Genomic DNA, 25,996 nt, shown 5'->3' on the forward strand with positions numbered 1-25,996 from the left:
TTTTTTTTTCTTATGTGCTTTTACCACAGAGAACAGACGTACAAGCTCGAACAAAAAATCGTCAAAAAAGTGTGTAAAATTTCAAATGGAGCCATTAAAAAAACCGTTGAGAAATTGACTTGAAACAGTGCCATCTATTGCGCCGATCAAAAGTTACAAATCAAAAAAGAAAGTAACATTTTGAAAGGGCATAATTTAATTTAAATTCAAAATTTTAGTTTTAGTAATCTAAAAATTGTTCATTGCTTTCCTTCTTATATCATCAACATGACCAAAACTTGTAGGTATCCTGGAAAATGAAACACTTACAATCTTCATTTCTTTTTTCAACGCAATATCTGTTACATACTAAATGAAAACCGCAAATGAAACATAAACAAGGGAGGAAAGAAGCGTACAGGTACTTTACAGTTCCCTGCTTAATGCTTCATACTGTTATATTTTGTATATACTTTCTTAAATAATGGGGTTTTCAGTCTAAAAAGGTAAAATTAAACAATATTAATTGACTGATCTCACCAAAACACATCAAATCCAAAGTCCAAAGCTTGACACAAGTAGATGAATCAATGTCATTGTGAATCCTCGTGGGCCGTTTAGATTCCACTTGAATAGAATAACACTGTTTTGGATCCCCCTTCCTTTCTGTGGACATTGCTCAAACCCTTAAACACAGCTCCATGGACAAACGTGGAAATTATAAAGCGCCTTCCCCCCCTAAGTTCTCCACGTGGTATGCCTTTTCAGATTGCATGGAATTTGATGATGACTTTTACTTAAAGATTCAAATGTTTTGTCGATTTCATGGCAGTAATCGCACGTAATGGTAATAATTCTCTGTTGTAAACTTTGATACAAATCGTTTTTATAGCCCTTTAAAATTCTCACTGAGAGCAGCTGCCAAGAACGCCTTCAAGCGAACGTTTGCCACTTCGATCTTTTTTTGTTATTCCAAAAATCGTTTATTCATTAAATTAGTCTCCATAAACATTTTTCTGTCGTAATTGATTAACATTGTTGGATGTCTATTTTTATTAATATTTCCTTGTAATCTACCATCATGTTCTGCATTTATTGTTATGCCCTATTGATCGATAATAGTACAATAAAATAATCGCCGAGATGGGCCAGTTTTGACATTTGAAAAATTCAAAACAGCAACCATAGGCCGTCCACGAATTACTACATAACACGATTGCCTTTAAAAATATGTGTTTGAGTTTTCTTTGAATAAATTTTTTATTCAAAGCTACATTATGCTTTAGACTATGTCAGGTACCACTTTAAGTGATATTTTATCATACTATTTGGTAAAAATGTATTTATTTTTATAAAAACATTTACGAGTCAAGTTTTTTTTAATCCTTTCAGGTGTTACGTCATGTATGAGCGACCCACTAAAATTGGTTTGTTTACAGCTTTTCTTGTTTTGTTTTTTTCATCCACGTCGTGATTTGTGCACTTCCAGAAGTTCGTTCAGCTCCTCGATTTATCCGTGTTAGTACCGGACGAGAACGTGAATAATCATCGGTTACCTGGAGAAGTTACTACGAAGGCATCGTCGGATTGTACCGTGGTTTCGTTATGTCGGTCCCGTATATCATCAACGAAGCTTTCTTCGGTTGCTTCAATACCGCCACGGAGATGCTACCAGATTCGAAGGATAAGTTTTGTTTCCTGGCAAGCATCGACCACAAAAATTTTGACGTCAGCCTCCGGTATAAGCTCGTATCCATTTGGCCCCATTTGATGACACAGTATAGCAGTGCTCCAGCCACCGTTTCTTCAATACATTCCTTGCCCAACAATCGGCAATTGCAAGAAGAAAAAGTTGCATTTTTATCGGAGGTATACGTGTAGTACTCTGGTGCTTGTGTTTTAAGATGAAATCAAGGTTTAGTTCATAGTTTAGTTGTTAGATGATTGGTATGTTATTTTAAAGTTTTTACTTCAACAGGTCAGTGATGTATGTGTCAAAATAAATTTTGAAGATTTGGATTAGATTTTTTTTATTTTTAGATATTTTCTCTGTATGTATACTTAACATTAAAACTTTCTCTTATGAATGCGCCAGTTGAAAATATGTAGAAATCAGTACAAATAAATGTTCAGTTGTTTCTTAAGAAGTCATGTGAGGGTAAGATTCATTCTTTTGGCTTTCTGATTCCTTTTTATTTTGCGTTTCTCTTCATCGAACGTTTTTCTTGCTAAGCGGACTTCGCGTAAAAAGCCTTGAATAAGTGTGTTCAAGATTCTGTCAACCAATACCTTGAAGCACCCATTGCAAATTACATGTTCGTATTCCGTGTCGTCTAAATACTCTTTCAGGCGGGTTTTAACATTTCGTTTGTTTTGTTTTAAAAATCGGCGGAACTTTTGTTTAAATATAATAAAAATCTTAAAACCCATGTTGTACAGAAGCTGGTTTGGAATCGTTATTTTACGTCGAGACAAACTTTGTTTGATGAACGAAAAATCATAATCTTCATTCTTTGATATGGTACTGATGTTTGAGGCCGTAAGATTTCTACGACATGCAAGATGTTTCACTTTACGAAGGGCGCTTCCTAAGATGTAGACTAGCGCATTCGTCTCTTTTTTGTAAATAATTACAGAGCTCGTTTCTCTGAGTGGTGTCTTCTTGTAATGAGTTATTTTTTCAGTTTGCCCGGCGTTCATGTTATCTATGTCTTTATCGTTTAATAAAGGAACATTGTCGTCATCAATACAGTTTTTTCCAGTCGAATGTTTTTGAATAGCTTCAATCTGCGCGTATTTGAAAGCAGTTGAAAACTGCAGAGCATTCGGCGCATCATTAAATCCACATCTACGACGAACCTCGGCAAAGAAATTTTCCAGACAGTCTTGGCAAAGACGATTTGTGCATAGGTAGCGACATTCGTATTTGATTTTTAACCTCTTCCACAACCATTTTAGGGCACAAATATTATGAACCAGCCCTTTGACATAATGAGGTATTCTTTGAGTCGCTTTAAGCGATTTAGACTCGATCAAAGACTAAAAAAAATCAGAATAAGTAAACGAAACGCTTTAAACTCGAACGTTATTACCTTTCTAATGTCAAAGCAATTTTTGTTTGTGAAGTACATTTTTTTGAGAATGGAAAGTGCATCATCTAAAAATTTCCAATGTGAACTACCATCGGTGATTGGTTGTCTTAGAGGCTACGACAATGTTGTAGGGTGTTTAATATTTATTAAATAAATTAAAGTTATTGTAATGAAATTTGCAAATAAATAGAAACAAATATAGGTTACCTTTCCAATGCTATCGGAGAATCGTTCTCTGGAATTAAACGTATCAAAAATCCTGTCATGAAGTAAAATGAATTGGGCAGTGTCGAGTGCTGCAAGAGGTAGTTGATTGTTTTTAACATAATAATGGATTGCGGAAGCACATGTTTCGCTTAGTGTTCGAGCCGCTAGAGCCACGTTCATAGAAGCGAAAGGTGGAAGGTTAATATTTTTTTCCTGGAGTTTTGGAACTAATCTTATGGTCGATTTGACATCTACTTCGTAAAGTAGTTCAAGATGCTTATAGGAGGCTATCTTTCCATTGGAAACGACATTATTTTTCCGAAAAGCATTGCGAGCACTTTTTATTAAATGTGGAGTATCATAAAAGACTGCAACCTTTTCTCCATCCACGTTAATCCATGGTTTATTCTTTGAAACACGAGCTTCATGAAGCATTTTGAGATTCGTACTTCCTTGGTCCATCGTGATAGCAACTGGTATTAATCCAATTCGTTGTATGGCACGAATACATTTTTTTATTAGCGTAAATTGACATTCACTGCCCAAACTGTTATGAGCCAAAAAGAATGCAATAGGCTGAAAAGTATAGACACGTTAGTACATAACATAACATAAGATCGAAGTATCAAAAGAGAAAAATATAAATCATTCATCAACAATTTAAATGAAATTTAAATCTAATAAAATCATAAAATGAATAAAAGAATCAACTTATCTAGTTTATCTTTAAAATCTGAAATGGTAAATTATAAAAACAGTTTTCACCTGTTTGTAATTTCTGTACAGCCCTGAAACCATAATAGTAATTGCTTCAGACGCCAATTTCATGTGGTTGTTGTTTTCGATTTTTTTCATCGTGCCTGTGTCCGGAAATCCGTAGAAAATATCTGCTTTGGCACTGTATGCAATTTCCGATTTTATAGACATGCCATCACAGGTGAGAAGCACTATTCTATCTTGGTTATTTTGAAATTTTGAAACCTTTTGTTTCATCATATCAATGATCTGGTGATTGATACCCGGTTTTAGTCTAATGTTTTTGTAAAAGTTATAAATTGAATTCTTACAAGGCAGAGTGATAATTTTTGATTGCTGTATGTGGCGATATGCACGCGGCCCACTTATATAGAGACCGGAGGCAAATTTCATCGTTTTTGCGTGATACCTTCGAGCATGTGGCTTTTTAGATGAATTAAGCAATGAGTCTAATATAACTTGATTTTTTCGAACTTTGACTCCTAGAGCTTCATCATTAGTTTTGACTTTTTGAAGAATTTTAATCTCCTTCTTCAGCAAAGACACTTTTTGTTTCAACTTATTAACAGTGTTATTGCGCCTTTTAATTTTTTGATTTGAAACAAAAAGTTGCCGCTTGAGTCGGATGATATTCGCCTTTTGTAAGTTCTTCAAAATTATGCCAGATTTTGTATTCCGTATTCTATCTACACTATTTGATAAGATAGAATTCTTGGCATCTTCAAACATGATACGCTGACCTAGGAAACGAAAAAGGTTAAGGTAAGATTACTTCTAACAATTTTCTGAAATTTACAATTTTCAGATTAACGCACAATTTACATCTTCGAATGTGTCCAACAAAACAACTTTTTCCGATTCATAAAATGGATCCTCAGAAGCCAAGAGATTAAATGACGAGCTACATTTCTCGAGGCATTTCATATCTGTAGTGACGTCCAACGAATTTTGCTGCCCTATAGGAAACCATTATAGTTAGTTAAATTAATATGCACCTCGAAAACTTAAGTAGCTTACGCACTTCTGACATTTTGGGATGTGTCCAACAGCACATATTGTTCCGAATTATTATTCGGATCATCCGAAAATGAAAAATTAACTGGGGAGCTACATTCTTCGAAAAACTTCCAATCTGTATAGCTAGCATCTTCGTATGCATGGTATGCACTCGAAACTGCAGTTCCTATTTCTTCAATTTCCATAGCTACCAACCGCTCTTCTCGTGAAGGATTTGGGGAGATTGGCGAATCATCCTGCTCTAAATATTCGTATTTGGTAAAATTGTCATCATCGCCCAAAGACGGGGGCACACATTTACAGGGCGCACAATTTACATCTTCGAATGTGTCCAACAAAACAACATTTTCCGATTTATAAAATGGATCCTCAGAAGCCAAGGGATTAAATGACGAGCTACATTTCTCGAGGCATTTCATATCTGTAGTGACGTCCAACGAATTTTGCTGCCCTAGGAAACCATTATAGTTAGTTAAATTAATATGCACCTCGAAAACTTAAGTAGCTTACGCACTTTTGACATTTTGGGATGTTTCCAACAGCACATATTGTTCCGAATTATTATTCGGATCATCCGAAAATGAAAAATTAACTGGGGAGCTACATTCTTCGAGAAACTCCCAATCCGTATAGCTAGCATCTTCGTATGCACTCGAAACTGCAGTTCCCATTTCTTCAATTTCCATAGCTACCAACCGCTCTTCTCGTGAAGGATTTGGGGAGATTGACGAATCATCCTGCTCTAAATATTCGTATTCGGTGCAATTGTCATCATCGCCCAAAGTCGTAAAGTTTTCCAGATTATCCGTCGGATTATGTATTGGAACAGCAGCTCTAACAAGACTGTTATTGAACAAATTAATTAACAAAATGTATGCGCCTTATTTTGAATTAGCACTTACCGCTTACCCATAAAGTGTGTATTCCGAAAACAGCTGTCTGAAAAATGATCCGAACAGATTTTCCTTCGTTTGAACGCTTTCGGACCGGAAGTTGAAAAGAGCTCTTTTTTTTCAGCTGAGCCGCAAGCTTCCACCCACATTCTGCATCTGGCATTTTACAACAGACATATTAAGTAAAAAACAAATTCAACAACATAACTTATTTTCACTTACAGGTTTTCATCTTGTGGAAACTGAAAAAAGGATTTTCCGGGAGTTTTTCCCTCCTCATTAGCACAAACCAATATTTCGCACCGCGGCATGTTGATTGTTTATGTTTTTTGTTTACACTTTACACTGCAAATTTGTTTTGACAGTTTTCACTGCAGTCTTTGATGACATCTGGTGGACCAATCAAAAAACAAGACTTGATGCAAAATAGTCGTTGAAATTTTTACACAACATTCGGGGGCTGGCTTGTTTATCTGTTATCTGTGCTTTTACGAAACACATCGTGAAGAAAACCTGATTAATCCTTAATCCAATCAATTGAAATGGTTTGATCATCAATTGATGTTTATTGGTCATTCAATCTTATCAAAACATTTCAATCCGTCATATATCCAATACTTATATCACTATCAGCGGTGACTTATATCCTTATGAATGGTGTGCCATTCAGTTGTTGCCATTAGAAGGACATCGAAATCAGTGGCGTAGCCATTTAATCGGTTCCGTAAGCAGTAGCGTGGCTATAAAACCACACAACCCGTATTGCCTGACAATGAAAATCGACCTATGAGGATTAGTTCCTGGAAAGAGGCCATCACAATAGGCAGTTCCTTTCCTACTCCAATCAACGTCAGTGAGCTGAAGCAAAAGCAATCATCAGCTTCAACGGAATGGGACCGGCTGGAGTTTGGTAAATATTTGCGATTCCCAGGATCTCCGCTTTCGTCCGTGTTTTCTTCATGGGTTTGCATTTTTCGCTGCGATTAGTGTGTGTGACTAAACCAAACACCAACGGCAACTCTTAACCTCACCACAACCCCTTATTTCCTCAATTGTTTCGAGACTCGAGTGTGCAGAGTTCATCATTTGTGTGACATTAACAGCAATCCATGGAATTTGATACGCGCCACGCCAAACGGCAGCCTACTGTTTTGGACGCTTGTTAAAGCTCAAAAAGTCTCAATGAGTTGAGTAAACAAACTCGCGTTGTGCCCACCTTTGTTGATCGTTTTTTTGTGATTCTACAATAAAAGGGCTTCGCCTCTTCTATCGGATGGATCGGTTAGTGCATAAGTAAGCAAAACACTCCGCTATCAAGGCCGTTTTGGGGGATTTCATATCATCAACACAAGGTGTGAGATTTGTGTTATTAAGTGGAGGGTTTGGCGGTGATAATCCGGTGGAACCTTCGCGGTTGCTAAACCTCGGAATAAGTGCCTGCGAGTCGATAATTCCCAAGCTACACATTGTCCCCTCATTTTCCCCCTTAAAGGTAGGTACCTTACATTTTCAATATCCCCGGCACGTCCTCGTCGAAAATAGATGAGTTTGTTTTATGTATTGACATCCATTGTCTTCTCGGTCCACAAAATGCAAAAGTGACCTGGCTGTAGTGTTGTGAGGCTCTCTTTCAGCTTTCGTCTTTCCGTCTTCGATGGGAAAACTTTCCAAACACGTCCAGCCAATTGGCCGAAACGTGAGCATTTATTTGATATGCCTATAAAGGTCGCCCATAGATGGAATAAAAAGGCAGTTAAATTAGACATCTACCTAGGTGCTTTGCAAATCGGACTGAGATTAACCGTTGGCCAATTTCATGGGAATAAGTTTTCCTCTCGGATTCGGATTGATTTGGCTATTTAAAACTATTCCGAAACCATTCTTGGAAGAAACGCTAGAATAAATATGAAGAGTTGTAAATAAGTTTATCTACAGCCAATTGGTCAAAAATGTGGAAAAAAAATCTAATTTCAAATTCAGATTTCAGATTTTAGATTTCAATTTCAGATTCAGATTTCAGATTCAAAACTTTAGAAATAGATTTCAGATTCAGAATTCAGATTCAGATTTCAAATTCAAATTTCAGATTCAGATTTCAGATTCAGGTTTCAGATTCAGATTTCAGATTCAGATTCAGATTCAGAAGATATCAGTTTCATATTTCAGATTCAGATTTTAGATTTGAGCTTTAAGATTCCAAGTTGTCTTTTTGACTTACTTGAATTATGAACAATTCAGTCAAACTCTCCTCTCGCACTGATTCAAGGATTGCAGTTTTTTTTTCTAAAGTTGTTTTTTTAATCCGCCTAATTTACAATTTGGTGAGTAACTTAGGCTTTCTTCTGAACTCTACTTTAAATTTCAAGCTATTTTCTTCATTCGAGCAAATTATTCTTATCTGTAACTCAGGCTGTTTCCTCTGAATTCACTTTTCGAGTTCAAGCTGCCTCTCGACTCGCATGTTGTTTTCTTCAATAACACAGGCTGTCCTCTCAACTCGCCTTTCGATTTCAAGCTGTCCTCTCTACTCGCTTGAATTCTTATCTTTAGCTCAGGCTGTCCTCTCAATTCGCCTCTCGATTTCAAGCTGTCCTATCAACTCGCTTGTTTTTTCATCAATAACTCAGGCTGTCCTCTCAACTCGCCTTTCGATTTCAAACTGTCTTCTTGACACGCTTAATTTCTAATCAATTACTCAGGCTGTCCTCTCAACTCGCCTTCAAATTTTATGCTGTCCTCTCAACTCGCATAATTGTTTCTAAAACGTTCAGGCTGTCCTCTCAACTAGCCTTCCAATATCAAGCTGTCCTCTCAACTCGCTTGAAATTGTGAACGTGATCAGGCTGTCCTTACGACTCACTTTATATTTCATTTTTATTCCTATTTCGGCATTATTTCATAAGCCGCTCATTTTCCAATGAAAATCCGGTTAGTTATCATCTTTTTTTTTCAAATATTTTATCCTTATAAAAGAGATGTATCCATTATATTACCTTAAAACCGCACCATTAATCATCTGTTTTCAATTTTTAAAGTGAATTTCTTACTTAATATATAAGGCTGGAACAAATATCAATTTCTCCTTTAGTCACCCCCCTTCCCCCCCTTCGAAATTTTCAAAATCCCGAAGGGGGGAATTAATAAAGTTTTTTTTTTCAATCAATAAAATCTTAGTTCAATTAAGTATTTTAAGTAAATTTCAAATAAAAATTCAAATATTCGAAAGATTAAAAGACCAAAAATCAAATTTTGGAAGATAGAAGTTAGCTCACATTTTGCCTTCTTGATTTTATTGAATTTTTCGATAAAAAAATATTTGATTTATAGGTTTTATGCAATTATTTAGTATGCAATTTGGTTGCATACAAGCTTTCATGCAATTTATTCCATTTTATTTTCGCATTAATTGAATAGAACACTTCAATTAGTGGCAAACCTTCTAATGGTTATGCAAATTATCTGTGATAGCATCAGCTCTTCCTTGTATGATAAATCATGCAATATTATTTTTGACACAAAGTTCGTCTGAGGTCAGGGTAGCAAATAGTTGAACACTGACAGGTTTTTTTTTGTTTCTGTAGGTACGTTAAAATGTGAACGGCCCCCGTTCATGTCGTTAACTAGAAAACATATCCTAACGTGTTGCTCGCTCAAGTGAAGGCGAAAGATGCCAAAAATGGTCGTCGAAATACATTTTAAGTGGCTTAGGCGCGCGATAGCATTAATTGTTCGGTTAATGTCTGAAGTGCGTTGACGGATTTCGACACAGGTTGTTGGCAGGTTTTTTGTCCGTGAACCTAAGTCCATATAGTTTTTTCATTTAACATAAGCAAATAAGAATTTAATTCGTCTTTGGAATCCCTACAAACTGTATTGTATGTCTTCTTTGAGCAAAATACTATGTTAGCCTTTTTATTTCCCTCAAAATGGAATGGGCTTAATTTGCATTAATTCACTATGTATAGGTAGTGTCAACATAATTGATTGCTGACTCCCTCAGACTCGCCACTTTCAAGCCGAAGTGTACAAACTCTAGGGCTATAAATAACGGATTAATTCCAATTACAACCCGTTGATTACTCGTCAATATCACCTCCTCCTTCCTAGATGGCCATAAACAAATCGACAGAACCGATATTTTAAATGGAAAATAGGTCCAGTGTAAACTACTCGGAATGTGCGGAGGATATTTATTTTCGTCCCCTCGGCCAAGCTCGTGTAGTCTTTTAAAGTGCTGCTCTCGGGGGAGAGCTTGTAAATATTTATTGCTGACATGCATGCAAGCAACAACGACCTTCGAAAAACGAAATAAGACAGAGAGCGAGAAGCAAAAAAAAAACACTTGTTACTAAATCCCTCCTTTTGTGATGTTAAGTTGCTTTCTTTTGGCATTTTTTCCTTTTCTCACCGTTTTTTGTCCCAAAGCTTTCTTGCATGCTGTCAAGGCAAAACGATGCTAAGCCGTAGGACTCTGCTCAGGTGAAAAAGAGCAATCCATGTGCATTGGTACCTGTTTTTGTTTCCCTATTTGGTCTTGAATGTGGATAGCAAGTGGGCTCCTGCCTGACAGTGACAGTTCGCATGCAAATGTGCTATATTTTGAAGAAAGTTTTGCTCTCGAGCAAAGTGTGCTGTGTGCCTTTTGAGCAATCTATTTGCACAAATGAAGCAAACCTCAGCAAATCTTTTATAGGTATAGTAGGCGTGTTTCAAATTAATAATTATTTACAAAGAAATATTACATACAGACCTTGAAAAAGTTAAAGAATCTGAAATCTGAATCTGAAATCTGAATCTGAAATCTGAATCTGAAATCTAAATCTGAAATCTGAATCTGAAATCTAAATCTGAAATCTGAATCTGAATCTGAATCTGAAATCTGAATCTGAAATCTGAATCTGAAATCTGAATCTGAAATCTGAATCTGAAATCTGAATCTGAAATCTGAATCTGAAATCTGAATCTGAAATCTGAATCTGAAATCTGAAATCTGAAATCTGAATCTGAAATCTGAATCTGAAATCTGAATCTGAAATCTGAATCTGAAATTTGAATCTGAAATCAGAATCTGAAATCTGAATTTGAAATATGAATCTGATTTCTGAATCTGAAATCTGAATCTGAAATCTGAATCTGAAATCTGAATCTGAAATCTGAATCTGAAATCTGAATCTGAAATCTGAATCTGAAATCTGAATCTGAAATCTGAATCTGAAATCAGAATCTGAAATCTGAATTTGAAATCTGAATCTGATTTCTGAATCTGAAATCTGAATTTGAAATCTGAATCTGAAATCTGAATCTGAAATCTGAATCTGAAATCTGAATCTGAAATCTGAATCTGAAATCTGAATCTGAAATCTGAATCTGAAATATGAATCTGAAATTGAATCTGAAATCTGAATCTGAAATCTGAATCTGAAATCTGAATCTGAAATCTGAATCTGAAATCTGAATCTGAAATCTGAATCTGAAATCTGAATCTGAAATCTGAATCTGAAATCTGAATCTGAAATCTGAATCTGAAATCTGAATCTGAAATCTGAATCTGAAATCTGAATCTGAAATCTGAATCTGAAATCTGAATCTGAAATCTGAATCTGAAATCTGAATCTGAAATCTGAATCTGAAATCTGAATCTGAAATCTGAATCTGAAATCTGAATCTGAAATCTGAATCTGAAATCTGAATCTGAAATCTGAATCTGAAATCTGAATCTGAAATCTGAATCTGAAATCTGAATCTGAAATCTGAATCTGAAATCTGAATCTGAAATCTGAATCTGAAATCTGAATCTGAAATCTGAATCTGAAATCTGAATCTGAAATCTGAATCTGAAATCGGAATCTGAATCTGAAATCTGAATCTGAAATCTGAATCTGAAATCTTAATCTTCTTTTAATGTGGAAGGTGAATCTGAATCTCTCATTAGAATTTTAAATCTAAAATCTGACTTTGAATTGTATTATTGTTGACCCGTGATTTTTGAAAAAAAAGTGATTCAGACATTTTCAAATATCGCTTCCTAGATAAAACATGTGAATTATTTTACAATAGGCGATGGAAGCGGTGCCGAATTTGGGTGATGGTTTTCCACTAGTGCAAGTGAGATGCAGCTAAAATTTCACCCAACTTTTGACAGATCTTACGGGGTTTTCTTAAGGAGAGAAAGAATAACTTTTCGATTCCATCGCCCATTGATGATTGTTCGTTGCCTTTGATTAGATGGAGAAAGGGTCCAATTTTGGTAACCAAACCTATAGACACTATAATTTCATATAGTCTGGCAAAGAGAATGACGGGAGCCAATCGAACTGTCATTCACGCGGAGCCAATCGAGCAAACTTTCTAAATATTGGAAAACCATGGTTGGAGTATTGAGATTTACAAAGCTTTTCTGGCGCTTTTCTAACATATACTTAAGTTATTTAACATAATTTTTACTATTTTTGTTCACCTATAGATTTAAATGATTGAAATATTTTTCAAAAGCGATTTCGAGTTGAAGTGACAAAAATAGCATGTAATTTACGAATCTTAGAAACTATTTTTTATTTTGCTACTGGAGAGAGTTATGAAGAGCTTGAACATTATCATAGAATGCTCGATTGGCTCCGCGCGAATGACAGTTCGATTGGCTCCAGTCATTCTCTTTGCCAGACTATATGAAATTATAGTGTCTATAACCAAACCGCTTTAAGACAAACAAATTTTGCGAGTAGGCGTCGATTTTCAATGAGAAGCACCCGTTTTGTCTGGTTTGTTATTGTTTTTATCTTGAAATGTTCATGTTACCTTGATAACTAAAAGATAACTATCCTATTTACAACGAAGAAATGACCGGAAGTGAAGCGAGTATGATGGAAAACCGCACCGAGTCAACCACCGCAAATGCGAAAATCGTGCGTGCGTCACGACTCTATTCGCCTAACGATGGACTTTGGTGAGATTGTATTATTTTAAAAACTATGGAGGTACTCATATCATCCCCCTTTTTTAGAACATTTCCCAAGTCATCAGTTAATTGTTTCGCAAGACATCTAACCTGTTTTAAGTTCCCTCGCCGGAGTGTCCCTGTATTCAAATTGAAAAGCTTCAAGTGAGTATTGAATCCAGATATAAATTTTTACAGCATCTGTTGGTTTGAAAAATTAATTTTGCATTTTGTATCATAAAAGAGTTTTCAATTTTTTTAAATTTTATTCCGGCATTGAATGAGTCAAAAATATGTGCTCATCATTTCCTAACGAGCGTAATGGTCATAAAAATTCCACGAAAGCACGCGCTGTTATCGCACATTTTTTTACTTTGCCTTCGTATCCATTAAAGAATGGCGGCAAAAAAAACATCAATAAATTCACCCCAACCCAGTTGAATCGACCTTACAAATATCTAAGCCCCAGTAGCGATTCTACGAAAGTGACTTAAGTAACAGAAAAGTAGCGTTTTTCTTCTCTTTGATGACTTACCAGCTTTTCTTATCTCCTGCCGTGGTCAGTTTTTCCGTATGCGAGGCCACCGAATATCCAAAGTAGGTATTGGTGGCACCATACTTGACGATCGGAAGTCGCGTTTCGAAGTTGAAGCTCTCGACGATGGTTCCCGAGGTGAGGAACAGTGCTGCCAGTAACCCGTAGGCGGCGGCATTTATTGTGCTTGGAAAAATCTGACCGGAAATGCCTCTCTGGTTCGTCATTTCGATTATTCCTTATTGTGTATGGATCTTCGAATCAGAATAATGATCACTTAACTTATTTCATTATTAGGAAGCCATTGACGCGACTCAAAAAAAAAAAAAACAAATTACACCATCCGAGAATTTTAGAGGATTTTCCTCTAGACGAAATCTTCACAGTTCAATCTCAATTAACTCACACACAACTTTTGCAATTGGTTATTTTCGTCGCATTTGCACTTTTCACATTCACTGCTAACTACTGCTTTTTTTCTCTTTTGGCGATTTTCTCTGAATCACTTGCACTTCTGCTGCTGCTGCGGCAACAGATGGCAGGATTTTACAATTTCATACAATACGACTTCCGTAAATGATCTCGGGAAGCGAATTCTTGCGTCTAACTCACACGTAGTACCTATGTAGCTGAAAGGAAACTGATTTCCGTTTAATGGAAAACGATAAAATCGACGAATTTATTGTTAATTGTTATACTGTAATGTGCCATGTGGGAATGTTACTCGAAGGCGAACCACAAATGATGTCCGACGATAGTTTTTCGTGCTTGAAGAAGGGATTTCAATTATTGAAGACTCTTCAATGAAAAGAGTGACACATCTTGTAGCCTTTAGGTTATTTTGCCCCGTTAAACCCCCACAGAGCAAGCCATTTTGGAGTGCTCCTTTCGATCACTCAAAGCTTTCAAGCTGTTCATCGAGAATTTTCCGATGGAACTCAGCTTCATAGGGACAAAATTTGTAGAAGATATAAGATTAGAAAGGTTCAGCTAGGTTTAAATGAAAATAAATAAGACACTCCAAATGAAAATGATAGGGAAAACATTCAGCAGATTTAAATTTAAAATTAACAAACACACACAAAGCTCAAACTCAACGAAACGGGAATGACAGCAACTAAACGTCAGTGGAAAATGGAACGGATGTTGGGTTAGGGGGGGTTGCCAACTCATTGACAAAAGCCTAGAAGACTTCCTTTCCACCTGTGCACTATGGGGCAGCTCCATACAATGAGGCGGCAAAAAGTATGATTAGGTGTTTTGGACTATTTTGTTATTTTTGAAAATTTTGTATGAAAATTACTATTTTAACTAACTTATAATAAATTCTTACAAGAATTTTGCATAAATAGCTTTTAAAGTACGATGCTTGGTGTTATTTTTGACCCTACTTTTTATTTCTTTTGAAAACCAGGTTTTGGATTAATTGATCATTAAATGATAAATAACATCAAGATATTTCATGAAACTCAAGAGAAAAATGTGTGAAATGATTGATCAATCATGAGAAACATTTTTTTTGACAAACCAACATCAACTTTGTTGAGTTTTTACTCATTAATGGGTAAAAATTACCCATTTGCATGATATTTTCAGCTTTATTTGACTATAACTCAAAAAACGGTGCTTTAAGGTGCCTGGAATCTCTTTCATTGTATTTTTAGGACTTGAAAATAGATCTTGATAGTGAAAAGAGTATGGGGAAATGCGGGGATTTTTTTTGGCAAGCCTTTAAAGTTTTTGATTTTTGAAAAAATAATTATTTACTCATTTTTATCAGAGATCAATTTAGAGTGTAAAAATTTTGAATGGTTCAAATGATAGCTTTTAATATAAGCTTTCATATGGTGTACTTTGAATTTAAGAAAAAAATGTTTTCCATAGAAATATATGTGATTTAAATTTTTTTCTTCAACATATAAATTTTTCAATTTTTCAAAGTCTGATGTCTGTGGTGCGTTCTGTATTCAAGATAATGAGTTGAAAAACTGGGAATATCTTAGTTAAATATTAAGTTATAAACTAGCAAAAATAAAAACGCGACCCGATAAAGTTCAGTTTTTGACTTTTTGCCGCCTCAAACCCCATAGTGCTGTGGCCACGCAAGCGCAAACACGCATTGAGTGCAAAGTTAACAACGTTAAATAAAAGTTAACTTAAGTATTTTAGAAGTGGAAAGTTTAAGTGAGCTTCGAGATTATTTAATTCAAGTGAGTTTATAAACCATTCCATTACAAGCACCTCTCCTAACCATAGTTCCCATCCAGGACCCCTTTTAATATTTTGCCTCAAGATTCTGGCTAAAGAATCTGGCCATAAAATCCCGCCAAGTGGGTTCAACAAAGCTTCCGTTCGCACGAGGCAAACGGGCCAGTGAATCACCGCTTTACAATCTGCTACTCTGCCATTGCCATCCTGGGTCAGGAGGATTCCAGGCAACGAATCCTACCAAGGCGACTCAACCAACTCCGGTTACACGTGGCGACTGGGCAGGTGAGCCGAAGCACTGGTCAGAGGGTCCTGACCATCCCGTGTCCATCCGCTAGTTGGGTCCACCGAATTGCCATCCCAAGAGGCAAAGGATCCAACGAACACAGTGGACAACAACAGCGGAAAATCCCCAGCAACTCAGCGTATAACAATCCATCGGGTTCCGTTGCTCTGTCGAGGAGCCTGCGGAGCGCAAGCGCTGCGGCACCATCCAGAGTACCAGCGAAAGATTGGCGTCCACCACGACGGCCAACCATAACCGCCAATCAGATTCATCTCGATCTGGTTCCAGAGGGTGTTGTTTGATCCCTTCAAACGGGTTCGTGAGAATTCAAATAACAACCCTCCGGTTCCATAGCATCGAATGGTCAATTGATGACCACGATTGAAGACGCAGCATCGAAGGGTTCCCGTTACGGCCGGCCAGTACCAGCAGCAGCAGCGAAGCAGAACACACCCTACACACCCACACTACACGAAAGAGTAAGTTATAATACATAACATTTTGCTTTTTTTTAAATCATTTGTGTTCTTTCTTGAATATCCGACCAGTTCCTTAAAAGCGAGAGCCGACCTTGAGCTCAAAGTGTTTCTTAAACTCTAGCTGGCCCAGCAAAAGAGGCGTATGAAGCCCACCCCAGACGGTTGCCGTGGATTGACCAGCAACTAGGGACTATTGGCGACCTCCTTCGGAGTGAGCAAGTAATAATCTGCAACGCATCTACATGAAGCAACTTCACACAGGAAGGTTTCAACAATCACAGATTTTTTTAAATGTTAGATTTCTCGGATTTTGTGAAAAATTTTCTAGGTCCAACAATGAAGCATTGATTTCTAGTTATCATTCGTGAAAATGATTTGAAATTTATGAAGCTCAAATGTGGATAAAGTTAGTGTGAAAATCACTTCGTTTTATTAGTATTTGAGATCCATTATGCTGAGTTACAGTGGTTACACTCTGGCGATGAACCTCGCACTTCCTTCCATGGCGACCGTCAAAAACTTGAGATTTTAGATTTTTATTTAGAAGATTGTGTCATTTTTTTTCCATAAACAATGCACAAAGTGGACTGCCACAGAGCATGTATCGTTTGGGAACAGTTCGATTAGGTCTGGTGTGTCTATCGGGAAAAAAACCGATTAATTGATTATTTTTCGCGGAATTGAGCAAAAAATCAAATTTAGTTTTACATTCAACAATAAAAAAAAACATTTTTATGTGTTTTTTCCTTTTTTCTATTTGAATTTTTCAGAAATAATTTTGGATTTTACCCGAATTTCTGTTATGAATTCCTGAATCCGAAGTACAGCTTTTGCCAGGTAATTTATTTTAACAAAAATTGTTTTTTTGTCAATTTCACGAATCGAACGAGCTGAAATTACCAAAATAATTATTTTTCAACTTTGTACTGAAATGTTTTTTTTTTTTTTTTAAGTAGGGTAGGGTCGTCTGAGAAAACGACTTAAGGAAGCTGCTTTCATTATTTTAAAAGAATTTCCTTCCGTGTTAGTTTAATGCTGACTTTTAATTATTGGTCTTTCTTTCTAATATTGGTCAATGAAACTCTACAGGAAATAGATAAATCCATTTAGTACGTTTAAGCCTATTAATGATTTATTTTACTAAGTTCCTTCATTGTCTTACTTTCGTCTTACAAAGATACCGAAATTGTCTCAACTTATTCCACCCTCTTCAAAGATAAATTTAAAAAAAAAATCCGGTTGCGGTTCATCTATTCGAATTTTTTTTAGAGTGATAAAAGTTCAATCAACAAAAGTTTTTAAAGGAAATTTACGTTTCGTTATTCGATCATTTTGTTTTCTCTAAAGTTGCAAAAATCAGCCATATGCAAGTCTTTAAAATTAATATTTGGGTTTCGAGATACAGCACTATTTTCATTTAAACTGTAACATATCAAACACGACAAAACACATTTGGTTGGAAATAAACTGAGAATTTATAAAAATAAAACAAACATGTGTCAAGTTTTAAGACTTCTATGGGAAGAACCAAAATTTAGTCATGGTAAATTCATAGATTTTTAAACGAATTTATTCATACAAAAATCATATTTACCACAATCAATTTTTTATCAAATGCCATATTTATTAATCAAAACCAATGACCATGAATTCTATCTTCAAAGCATCAATATCAATTCATCCATTTTTTTTTTCGTTCTGACACTCAATGGAAATTTTTTGGATTGCTTCCCCATGCATCGTTAAAGTTTAAAAAAATCGAGGTTTTCTGTCCTGCATTTCCTAGTAGGCGTGTGCCAAACTGTCAACATGCTTTTTTCCGACTCAGCAAATTTTATAGTACAGACCCCGTTCGAATTTGGCAACACGCCCGTACATTTTGTGTTGCCAAAATCGAATGTTGCCAAAATCGAATGTTGCCAAAAACGAACGGGGTCTGTAATTTGAAAGAAAAATAACAACCAAATACAGTTCAAGTGTTAAAAGTTCGCCAAAGAAATCGTTCATGTGAAAATTACGAATCAAAATTGCTCAAGTGCATTTGAAAGAAATTTGTGGTTCAGTAAAAGTTATGAAAAACCTCATCCTGGAAACCTGGTAAAAATAGGTGTTTTGTAAATGCAGTTGTGGTTCGAGATTCATTGGATTCAGTGGCAAAATCGAGTTAATATCACCACGGAGAAGCTATAGTCAACATTTGAAGTTTGCTGAAGTCCACAGGAAATGCCATCATAGCTGGAGAAGGGTCCCGGATGGCATCAAATATATAACATGTTTGTATCTGCGTCTAGTTTTGGCAGTTTATGGTGAGATCAATCAATTATTTGCGTGTTAATATGCGAAATCCGTGTAAAAAAACGGTGTTAATTCGAAAATCCGCGTGAAAAGAACCGCGCTAATTCGAAAATCCGTGTAAAAAAAGTCGCGTACAAAAATACCGCTTAAACAAAACCAGTGTATTAACAATCCATTATACAATCATACTTATATAGATAATTCATATGGAGCGTTTAACAGGAAACTCCACGCTTCATTACTCCCCTTGATGCTTACAAGTTTTGGCCATGTTGATGTTAGAAGAATAAAGAAGAACTCGAGGTTTTCTGTCTAGCATTTGAAAATTTCACCCCGAGTAGTTATTTATTCTCATCCAGAGAATCTCTGAAAACTGGAGAAGTGTTTGTTTTAGTTTTCAAGAACCTTCCAGTGAGCTTTTAGCAAACCAAAGTGTTAGGTCGTATCTGAGATATTGGCCCTTTATCTGCACAAACGCGCGGGATGCAAGAAACATCAAGTAAAACGTAAGAAATGTGCAAAGTTGGAGATATGTGTGCGTGCATCCCAATTTCTATAGAATTATGTCCGTTACTCTCATTATGTGACAGCTTAAAGATAATCAGAAAGGTATGTAAAATAGTAACTTTGACGAAATGTTAAAAAAAACAGGAAGAAAAGTCTATAAAGCTGGCTGGCTTTATTTTTGTTACTACAATTTTTCACTCAAGCTAAAAATTCTCCTTGTAGGTCCTACAGTTTTTTTGTAGTGAACGGTTCGACTTAAACATTTTACAATGTTTTCTGCCAAAAAAATTACGTTTTCTACAACAAACAAAAATTAGAGCCAAAAATGCTCCGTGTGACACATTTGCGTAGAATTAGAACGCATACCGATGCTAGTTCTACGAAAAAGTGTCACTTGCTTCACCACTTTTCCTATCATATTAAAAGCTTGTATGGTTTCTATTTTTCCCAAAAAATCAAGTTGAACCGATATTTGAGGAAAATACGCTCCTCTTTGTTTATAAAAATGTGTAGTTGGGTATAGATCTTGTAAGTTGTGCCTACCGAAAAGTGTTGGTAAAAATTTCATTATGTAAATCACTCAAGGCTCCTCGCTCCTCCTCCACCCTCTATTTTAGTATTGTTTTCGAGGAGTAACATTACATTTAGTTTAAACTCATTTTAAGAGATTTTTTTTTATAAATTTGCCTTTTTCATAGAATTTTCTCAAGTGTGACATTCTTTTGTAGAAATATTAACATAGAGACAACCACCTTGATGAAAGTTGCAAGTTCAGAACAAAGTATACTTGTTTGTATTTTTATTGGAAAGTTAAAACTGACAAGGGAACGTTTTTAGCAAAAAAGTGGAAATGACCCAAAAGTCACATGGGACAGTTTTGCTTGGAGTATTCAGCTCAGTCCAACTTAAACGCATCAACATTGGGAATTGTGAATGTTCTACAAATATCTGACACTATTTTCTATGATTTCTGAACGAAATTGATGGTTTTGCGATTGAAATGTTTTTCAGTTTGTGTCGGCAATTGGCTTCATTCGTAAGTTCTGGGATATAGATGGCGTTCATAGATGGCTTATAATTGAAATTGACATGTTCAATCTTAAGCTCCAGAGAACAAGTCAGTGTTTTGAACATGCCGGCCGAGTAAGACAACTGCCGGCAGTATCATAATGGTGCCTGAATCACACATTGCCACATGAACACATTTGTATGTAAGTAGGAATCACTTATCAGAAAGCAAACTGAAAATTCAATCCATCATGTGTTTGCGCGAACGCCTTGAGCTCTCTAAGTAAGAGACTTAATACCCGTGACGACCAAGCCCATGTCTGCATCGCATTAGATATGGGGCTACGTTTTATGGGTCGCTTGCCTTGCATTATCCAACTCACACACCGATCTTGGTCCAAGAAAATAAAACCTCAAACAGTCCATAGGTTACTCCGTCTTTTATAGTCCGGATTTTTTTTATTCTTCTAAATAGATCGACAAAGCAGGTTCTCCTCGAGTTGTTCCGTGATCTGTACCGGTAAGTCGATGTTTGGCATCCGGCGAAGTGGAGCCATGTCAGCTTAAGCAACTTCACTTTAAAATGTATGTCAACAAAGAAGCACAACAAACATCAGATCAGCATCACTACTCCGTCATCTTGTTACTCCTTCCTCTTTGTTGTGAGTTGTGAGCGTTTCGAGTATACAATTTTGAATTCCAAAGCTGGTCTGATCAAAACTGCCGGCGCTAACAGTTTTTTTTATTCTCCTCTCCATCCATATCGCCATTCGCGTATACGCCAACCACTATAATTCCACGTTTTCTTCCTCATCGTAGTGAATATTCATATGCATATCCCCAACTTCCAGACACCACCACCCATCATTGGGCGGCCGTCTTAGAACAAACATGCCGCCAGATATCTCAAGAATGAGCTTATCTCTGTGCCCTCCCCCCAGTATTGACGATTTCATAATTTCATGACCCTGTGATGTAATGATGATGGTCCACTCGATTTAACTGCACCGAGAAGATATCACTGATAAGCGCTCGCTTTGCAGCTTATTCTCTTGTCAACTTTCGCTTAGCCCCTTTACACTAGTAGGTACCTAGTATAGTAGTGCAGTTGACCGGATTGATAAACGAAACGATTGCACTCACACTTCAACTTATTTGTTAGTACACATCAAATCACAAATAAAAAAAAATTACTACAAAAAAAGACCGAACGCACGGAGACACCTCTTCTTTAGAATAGGCGCAGGGCGGGCTTAAAACCGGACGGACGAACGAGCGTGCTCCTCGATGGAAGTTTAGCGGCTCACTGAACTGCCGAGAAAACCGTCCCGTCAATGGAAGAGAACGCCCCAACCAACTGACTGAAACGGACGGAATCAGCACAAACGAGGAAGGAATGCTGGTCTGCTTACTGGTTATTCGACGAACGAACGAAACGAGTACGCCTAACGCATGGCGCAAACGAGAGAAATTCTCATCTCACGTCTCACTGTTTCGTTTATGTCGCATCGCATTGTTGATGTTCCGTCATTCTTTCAATGATACCTAAATTGAATAAAGTTTAAACCATTGCCATTTGATGACGTAAGTATTATTTAGCATATAAAGTTGAAAATAATCTAGATTCTTAGTTTTATATTTAGAAAACTATTAACTTAGACAATTTTATTGTCTCCAGATCGATTTTAAAATTCCGAAAACTAATTCTACCCGATTCTGACGTCATCATCGACACCAATATCATTGCACGTGCAAGGTTTGTTTACCTTTTTCCCCATCTGCCGTGACATGCTGTGAAGTGATGGCATCGCACATTTAGAGATGATCGAATTGTAGCTAAAATACTGATTTCTGATCCTAGCATGCTTGATAAGTTGCAGTCCTGAGCTGAATTTAATGCCAGAATCGATAGCAAACTGTAACTAAAATCAGCGATCAATGCCGAAATGAAGCATCATTTGATGTTTTATTTTTCATGGTGACAAAAAAAGGTTTAATTGACCCTCACCCGCTCTTGAGTGTCAATATGACACTATTGGAAGTTTGGCGGTTTGTAACTTGATACTACTCTACGGCGAACCCGGTATCCCAGTAGAAGGTGGTGAAGGCTGGCCAGATACGCTGGACAGGACATGTTGCAAGAATGCCGGCAACTGTCCTGCAAAACAGGTGTTCGCAACGCTGATAACACATCCAGTGACATAAAGGGTGATACGGTCAAAATTTGGTCAATATCAACTTGACGAATTTCTTTCAATTTTGCATTTAAAAAACCTGAACACCCCTCATTTTGAAGGTGTGTTTTTTTTTTTTTAGTTGATCACCCAGGTGGTAAATCCTTTTTACGGATTGCATTCCAAGGTACGGCGAGCGACCGAGTCCCCCCAGTATGCTACTCTGGGTCCATGGGTGCAATTGGACGACTCATGATACTAAGTACCCCTACGCCATAAAGTCCACCTGGGGCCGCAGACTTGGTTCCCACCTCGAACTGTTTAGTACACTATGCTTCAATAGTGGGAGGTCTATTCGCGCTGATGCGCTCCAAGGCAATACTCATTAACGAGACCACTTTAAGCAAAATCTCTCCTCCTTACGATTCGACGCCTGAACTCTCCTCTAACGACTTGAGAACCGACATCTCCTCGCAGTGACTCGAGATTCCCACACAAACCTTTCCTCTTCGCGAATTGAGGCCTGATCTCTCCTCTAACGACTCGAGATCCGACCCCTCCTCGCATCGACTCGAGGCTACCTCTCCTCTGCACGATTCAAGGCCCGATCTCTCCTCTAACGACTTGAAATCTGACCTCTCCTCGCAATGACTCGAGGTGACCCTCCTCTTGTTGATAAGGGGGCCTGGTCCCTCCTCTTACGACTCGAGACCCGACCCTCATCATAAAGACTCGGGGTTGACCACACAAACCTCTCCACCTGAAGGTTTGAGGCCTGACCTCTCCTCTAACGACTTGAGGCCCGACCTCTTATCTTAAGGGTTCGAGGTTTGCCACCTTGCCCGTCGTGTGCCTGATCGAGAGCAGCTTATCCTAGACTCGCGCCTGTCACGGCACACACGCGGGACTTAACGCAACGACTCGGATGATTCCCGGCGAAGACATCATCCTACTCTGACTCGAATGGCTCACCCGGCGTCGAGAGCCACTCTACCCGTGGGTATTCCCCGAACGTGGAATATCCCTTTCCCAACGATTTCCACTGCGAAGAAGGTCAAGTCTTATCCCCGCAGCTTCTGTCGTTGAGAAGCGCCCTACTCAGATACTCCCCGAAGGTGGAACATCCTACGCACGAACGCGGCGCACCCACGGCATCCGCTACGCAGAAGGTATTGTCTTATCTTTGTAGCTTCAAACCGAGGGGTCGGACGCACTCTACTCGACAGCCCCCCGTCGATGTGGTCAGTCTACTCCGACCGATGTCCGGTCTTCTTTATCCCCCTTGGCTGGCAACCCTAGGTTTTTTGGCCCGCGGATTTTCCTGCCCGTTGTGTGCCAGATCGAGAGCAGCTTATCCTGGACTCGCGCCTGTCATTTTGAAGGTGTGTGTGTATGTGTGTGTGTGTATGTGTGTGTGTGTGTGTGTGTGTGTGTGTGTGTGTGTGTGTGTGTGTGTGTGTGTGTGTGTGTGTGTGTGTGTGTGTGTGTGTGTATGTGTGTGTGTGTGTGTGTGTGTGTGTGTGTGTGTGTGTGTGTGTGTGTGTGTGTGTGTGTGTGTGTGTGTGTATGTGTGTGTGTGTGTGTGTGTGTGTGTGTGTTTGTGTGTGTGTGTGTGTGTGTGTGTGTGTGTGTGTGTGTGTGTGTGTGTGTGTGTGTGTGTGTGTGTGTGTGTGTGTGTGTGTGTGTGTGTGTGTGTGTGTGTGTGTGTGTGTGTGTGTGTGTGTGTGTGTGTGTGTGTGTGTGTGTGTGTGTGTGTGTGTGTGTGTGTGTGTGTGTTGCTCCTATTTTGATTTTGGAATTCACTCTTCAGTTGCCAAAATGCCGTCCAAGGAAGAAGAGCAGCGTATTAAAATTTTTCTCGCGCATCGCGAAAAACCGAACTACTAACACGCAAAGCTGGCAAAATCGCTAAAAGTTGCCAAATCAACCGTTACAAATGTTATTAAAGTGTTTAGAGAACGTTTGTCGATAGCCAGGAAGTCTGGATTAGGGGGAAATCGAAAACCGGAAGCCGCTGAGACGACAAAGAGAGTTGCCGGTAGTTTCAAGCGAAACCCTAACCTCTCTCTCCGAGATGCCGCAAATAAGCTGGGTGTATCGTCTACAACGGTGCATCAAGCCAAAAAACGAGGCGGACTATCGACTAACAAGAAGGTGGTGACTCCAATTCGCGATGATAAACAAAATACGACGGCCAAAGCGCGATCCCGGAGGCTGTACACGACGATGCTGACGAAGTTTGACTGCGTAGTAATGGACGACGAAATCTACGTCAAAGCCGACTACAAGCAGCTTCCGGGTCAGGAGTTTTATACGGCAAAAGGAAGGGGAAAGGTAGCAGATATTTTCAAGCACATAAAACTGTCAAAGTTCGCGAAGAAATATCTGGTTTGGCAAGCCATCTGTACCTGTGGCTTGAAAAGCAGCATTTTTAAAGCTTCCTGGACTGTCAACCAAGAAATTTACGTGAAAGAGTGTTTGAATAAACGTCTGCGGCCTTTCCTGAAGAAACACGGTTGTTCCGTACTGTTTTGGCCGGATTTGGCATCTTGCCATTACGGTTAAAAGGCCCAACATGCTAGAGCTCCGCCCAATTGAGAAATACTGGGCTATTGTCAAGCGGAACCTAAAAAGACAAAAAAAAATACTGCTAAGACCGAGCAGCAGTTAAAGGCAAACTGGGTTTCTGCGGCGAAGAAGGTGGACAAAGTGACTGTTGTATTATTGAAGTACCCCTCGTCAATTGAGTTCCGTGTAGAGAAAAGTATGTAGAGCTTGTAGAGAAATAAAACATGTAGAGACATTCATTCGTTCATGTATAGTTACGCAGTAAAGACGTTAAAATAAAGTTCTAAGCTAAATTGTTATCGTTAATTCTTGCGTTTTATTGAACGACTAAAACATGGTGTCAGAAGCCATCGCGAGTTTCTAGTTTCCGGCGACATACGAAATATCGTGGAAAAGTGTAAAAGACTTTAAACTTTTCGAGCAAATTAGCATATAGTCGCGTCGGAAGGTGGCAGCCATTTTGTTTTGTTCGAGAAAAGTGAAAAGTTGAAAAAACATCCTCATAAAATGGATGCGAATCAATTCAAATATTTCATGGATCAACAAGCCCAAATGTTCAGTCAACTACTACAAGGAATCAACAAACGCTCTGGAGCGCAGTCAAATGCAGTTCCGGTTTCTCAGTCACAACCTTGTGCAGCGAATGTGTCAGTTCCTCAACCGTCCCCTCTGTCGCTGGTAGGCGACATGGAGGTTAACTTCGAATTTTTCGAAAGGAGCTGGAATGATTACGCCAAAGCGATTGGAATGGACCGTTGGCCCGAAGCTGATAACCCGCAGAAGGTTAGTTTCTTACTTTCCATTGTAGGAGAGCCTGCTCGTAAGAAATTTTTCAACTTCGAACTAACCGCTGAACAAAGAGCGAATCCGGAAGTCGCGCTGCTAGCAATCAAGGCCAAAGTGGTATCCAAGCGAAACATTCTTCTGGATAGGTTGGACTTCTTCAATTCGGAACAGCAGTGTGACGAGACCATTGACGACTTCACTACGCGTCTGAAGATTCTGGCCAAAATGGCTCATCTGGGTGTTTTGGAAGAAGAATTGGTGACTTTCAAAAT

At 38.0% G+C, this 25,996-nt stretch overlaps 1 protein-coding gene across 4 annotated transcripts in view; it reads right to left on the reverse strand.

Annotated features, from left to right (window-relative positions):
- LOC129740207 (integrin alpha-PS1) overlaps positions 1 to 21,508 on the reverse strand; it is a 119,482-nt gene extending 97,974 nt beyond the window's left edge. For 2 of the 4 annotated variants that reach the window (XM_055731818.1, XM_055731815.1), the window contains exons 1-2: positions 21,288 to 21,508; positions 13,414 to 14,053 (exon numbers count right to left, since the gene is read on the reverse strand). In XM_055731818.1, the coding sequence (XP_055587793.1) occupies positions 13,414 to 13,640 (227 nt within the window). In that variant the 5' untranslated portion in view covers positions 13,641 to 14,053; positions 21,288 to 21,508. The remainder of the gene's footprint in view (positions 1 to 13,413; positions 14,054 to 21,287) is intronic. The other 2 variants (XM_055731817.1, XM_055731816.1) reach the window with 2 other exon arrangements.
- Between the last annotated feature and the right edge of the window lie 4,488 nt (positions 21,509 to 25,996).

Source organism: Uranotaenia lowii, chromosome 1 (genome assembly GCF_029784155.1).
Source record: "Uranotaenia lowii strain MFRU-FL chromosome 1, ASM2978415v1, whole genome shotgun sequence".
In the NCBI taxonomy this organism is placed as follows: domain Eukaryota; kingdom Metazoa; phylum Arthropoda; class Insecta; order Diptera; family Culicidae; genus Uranotaenia; species Uranotaenia lowii.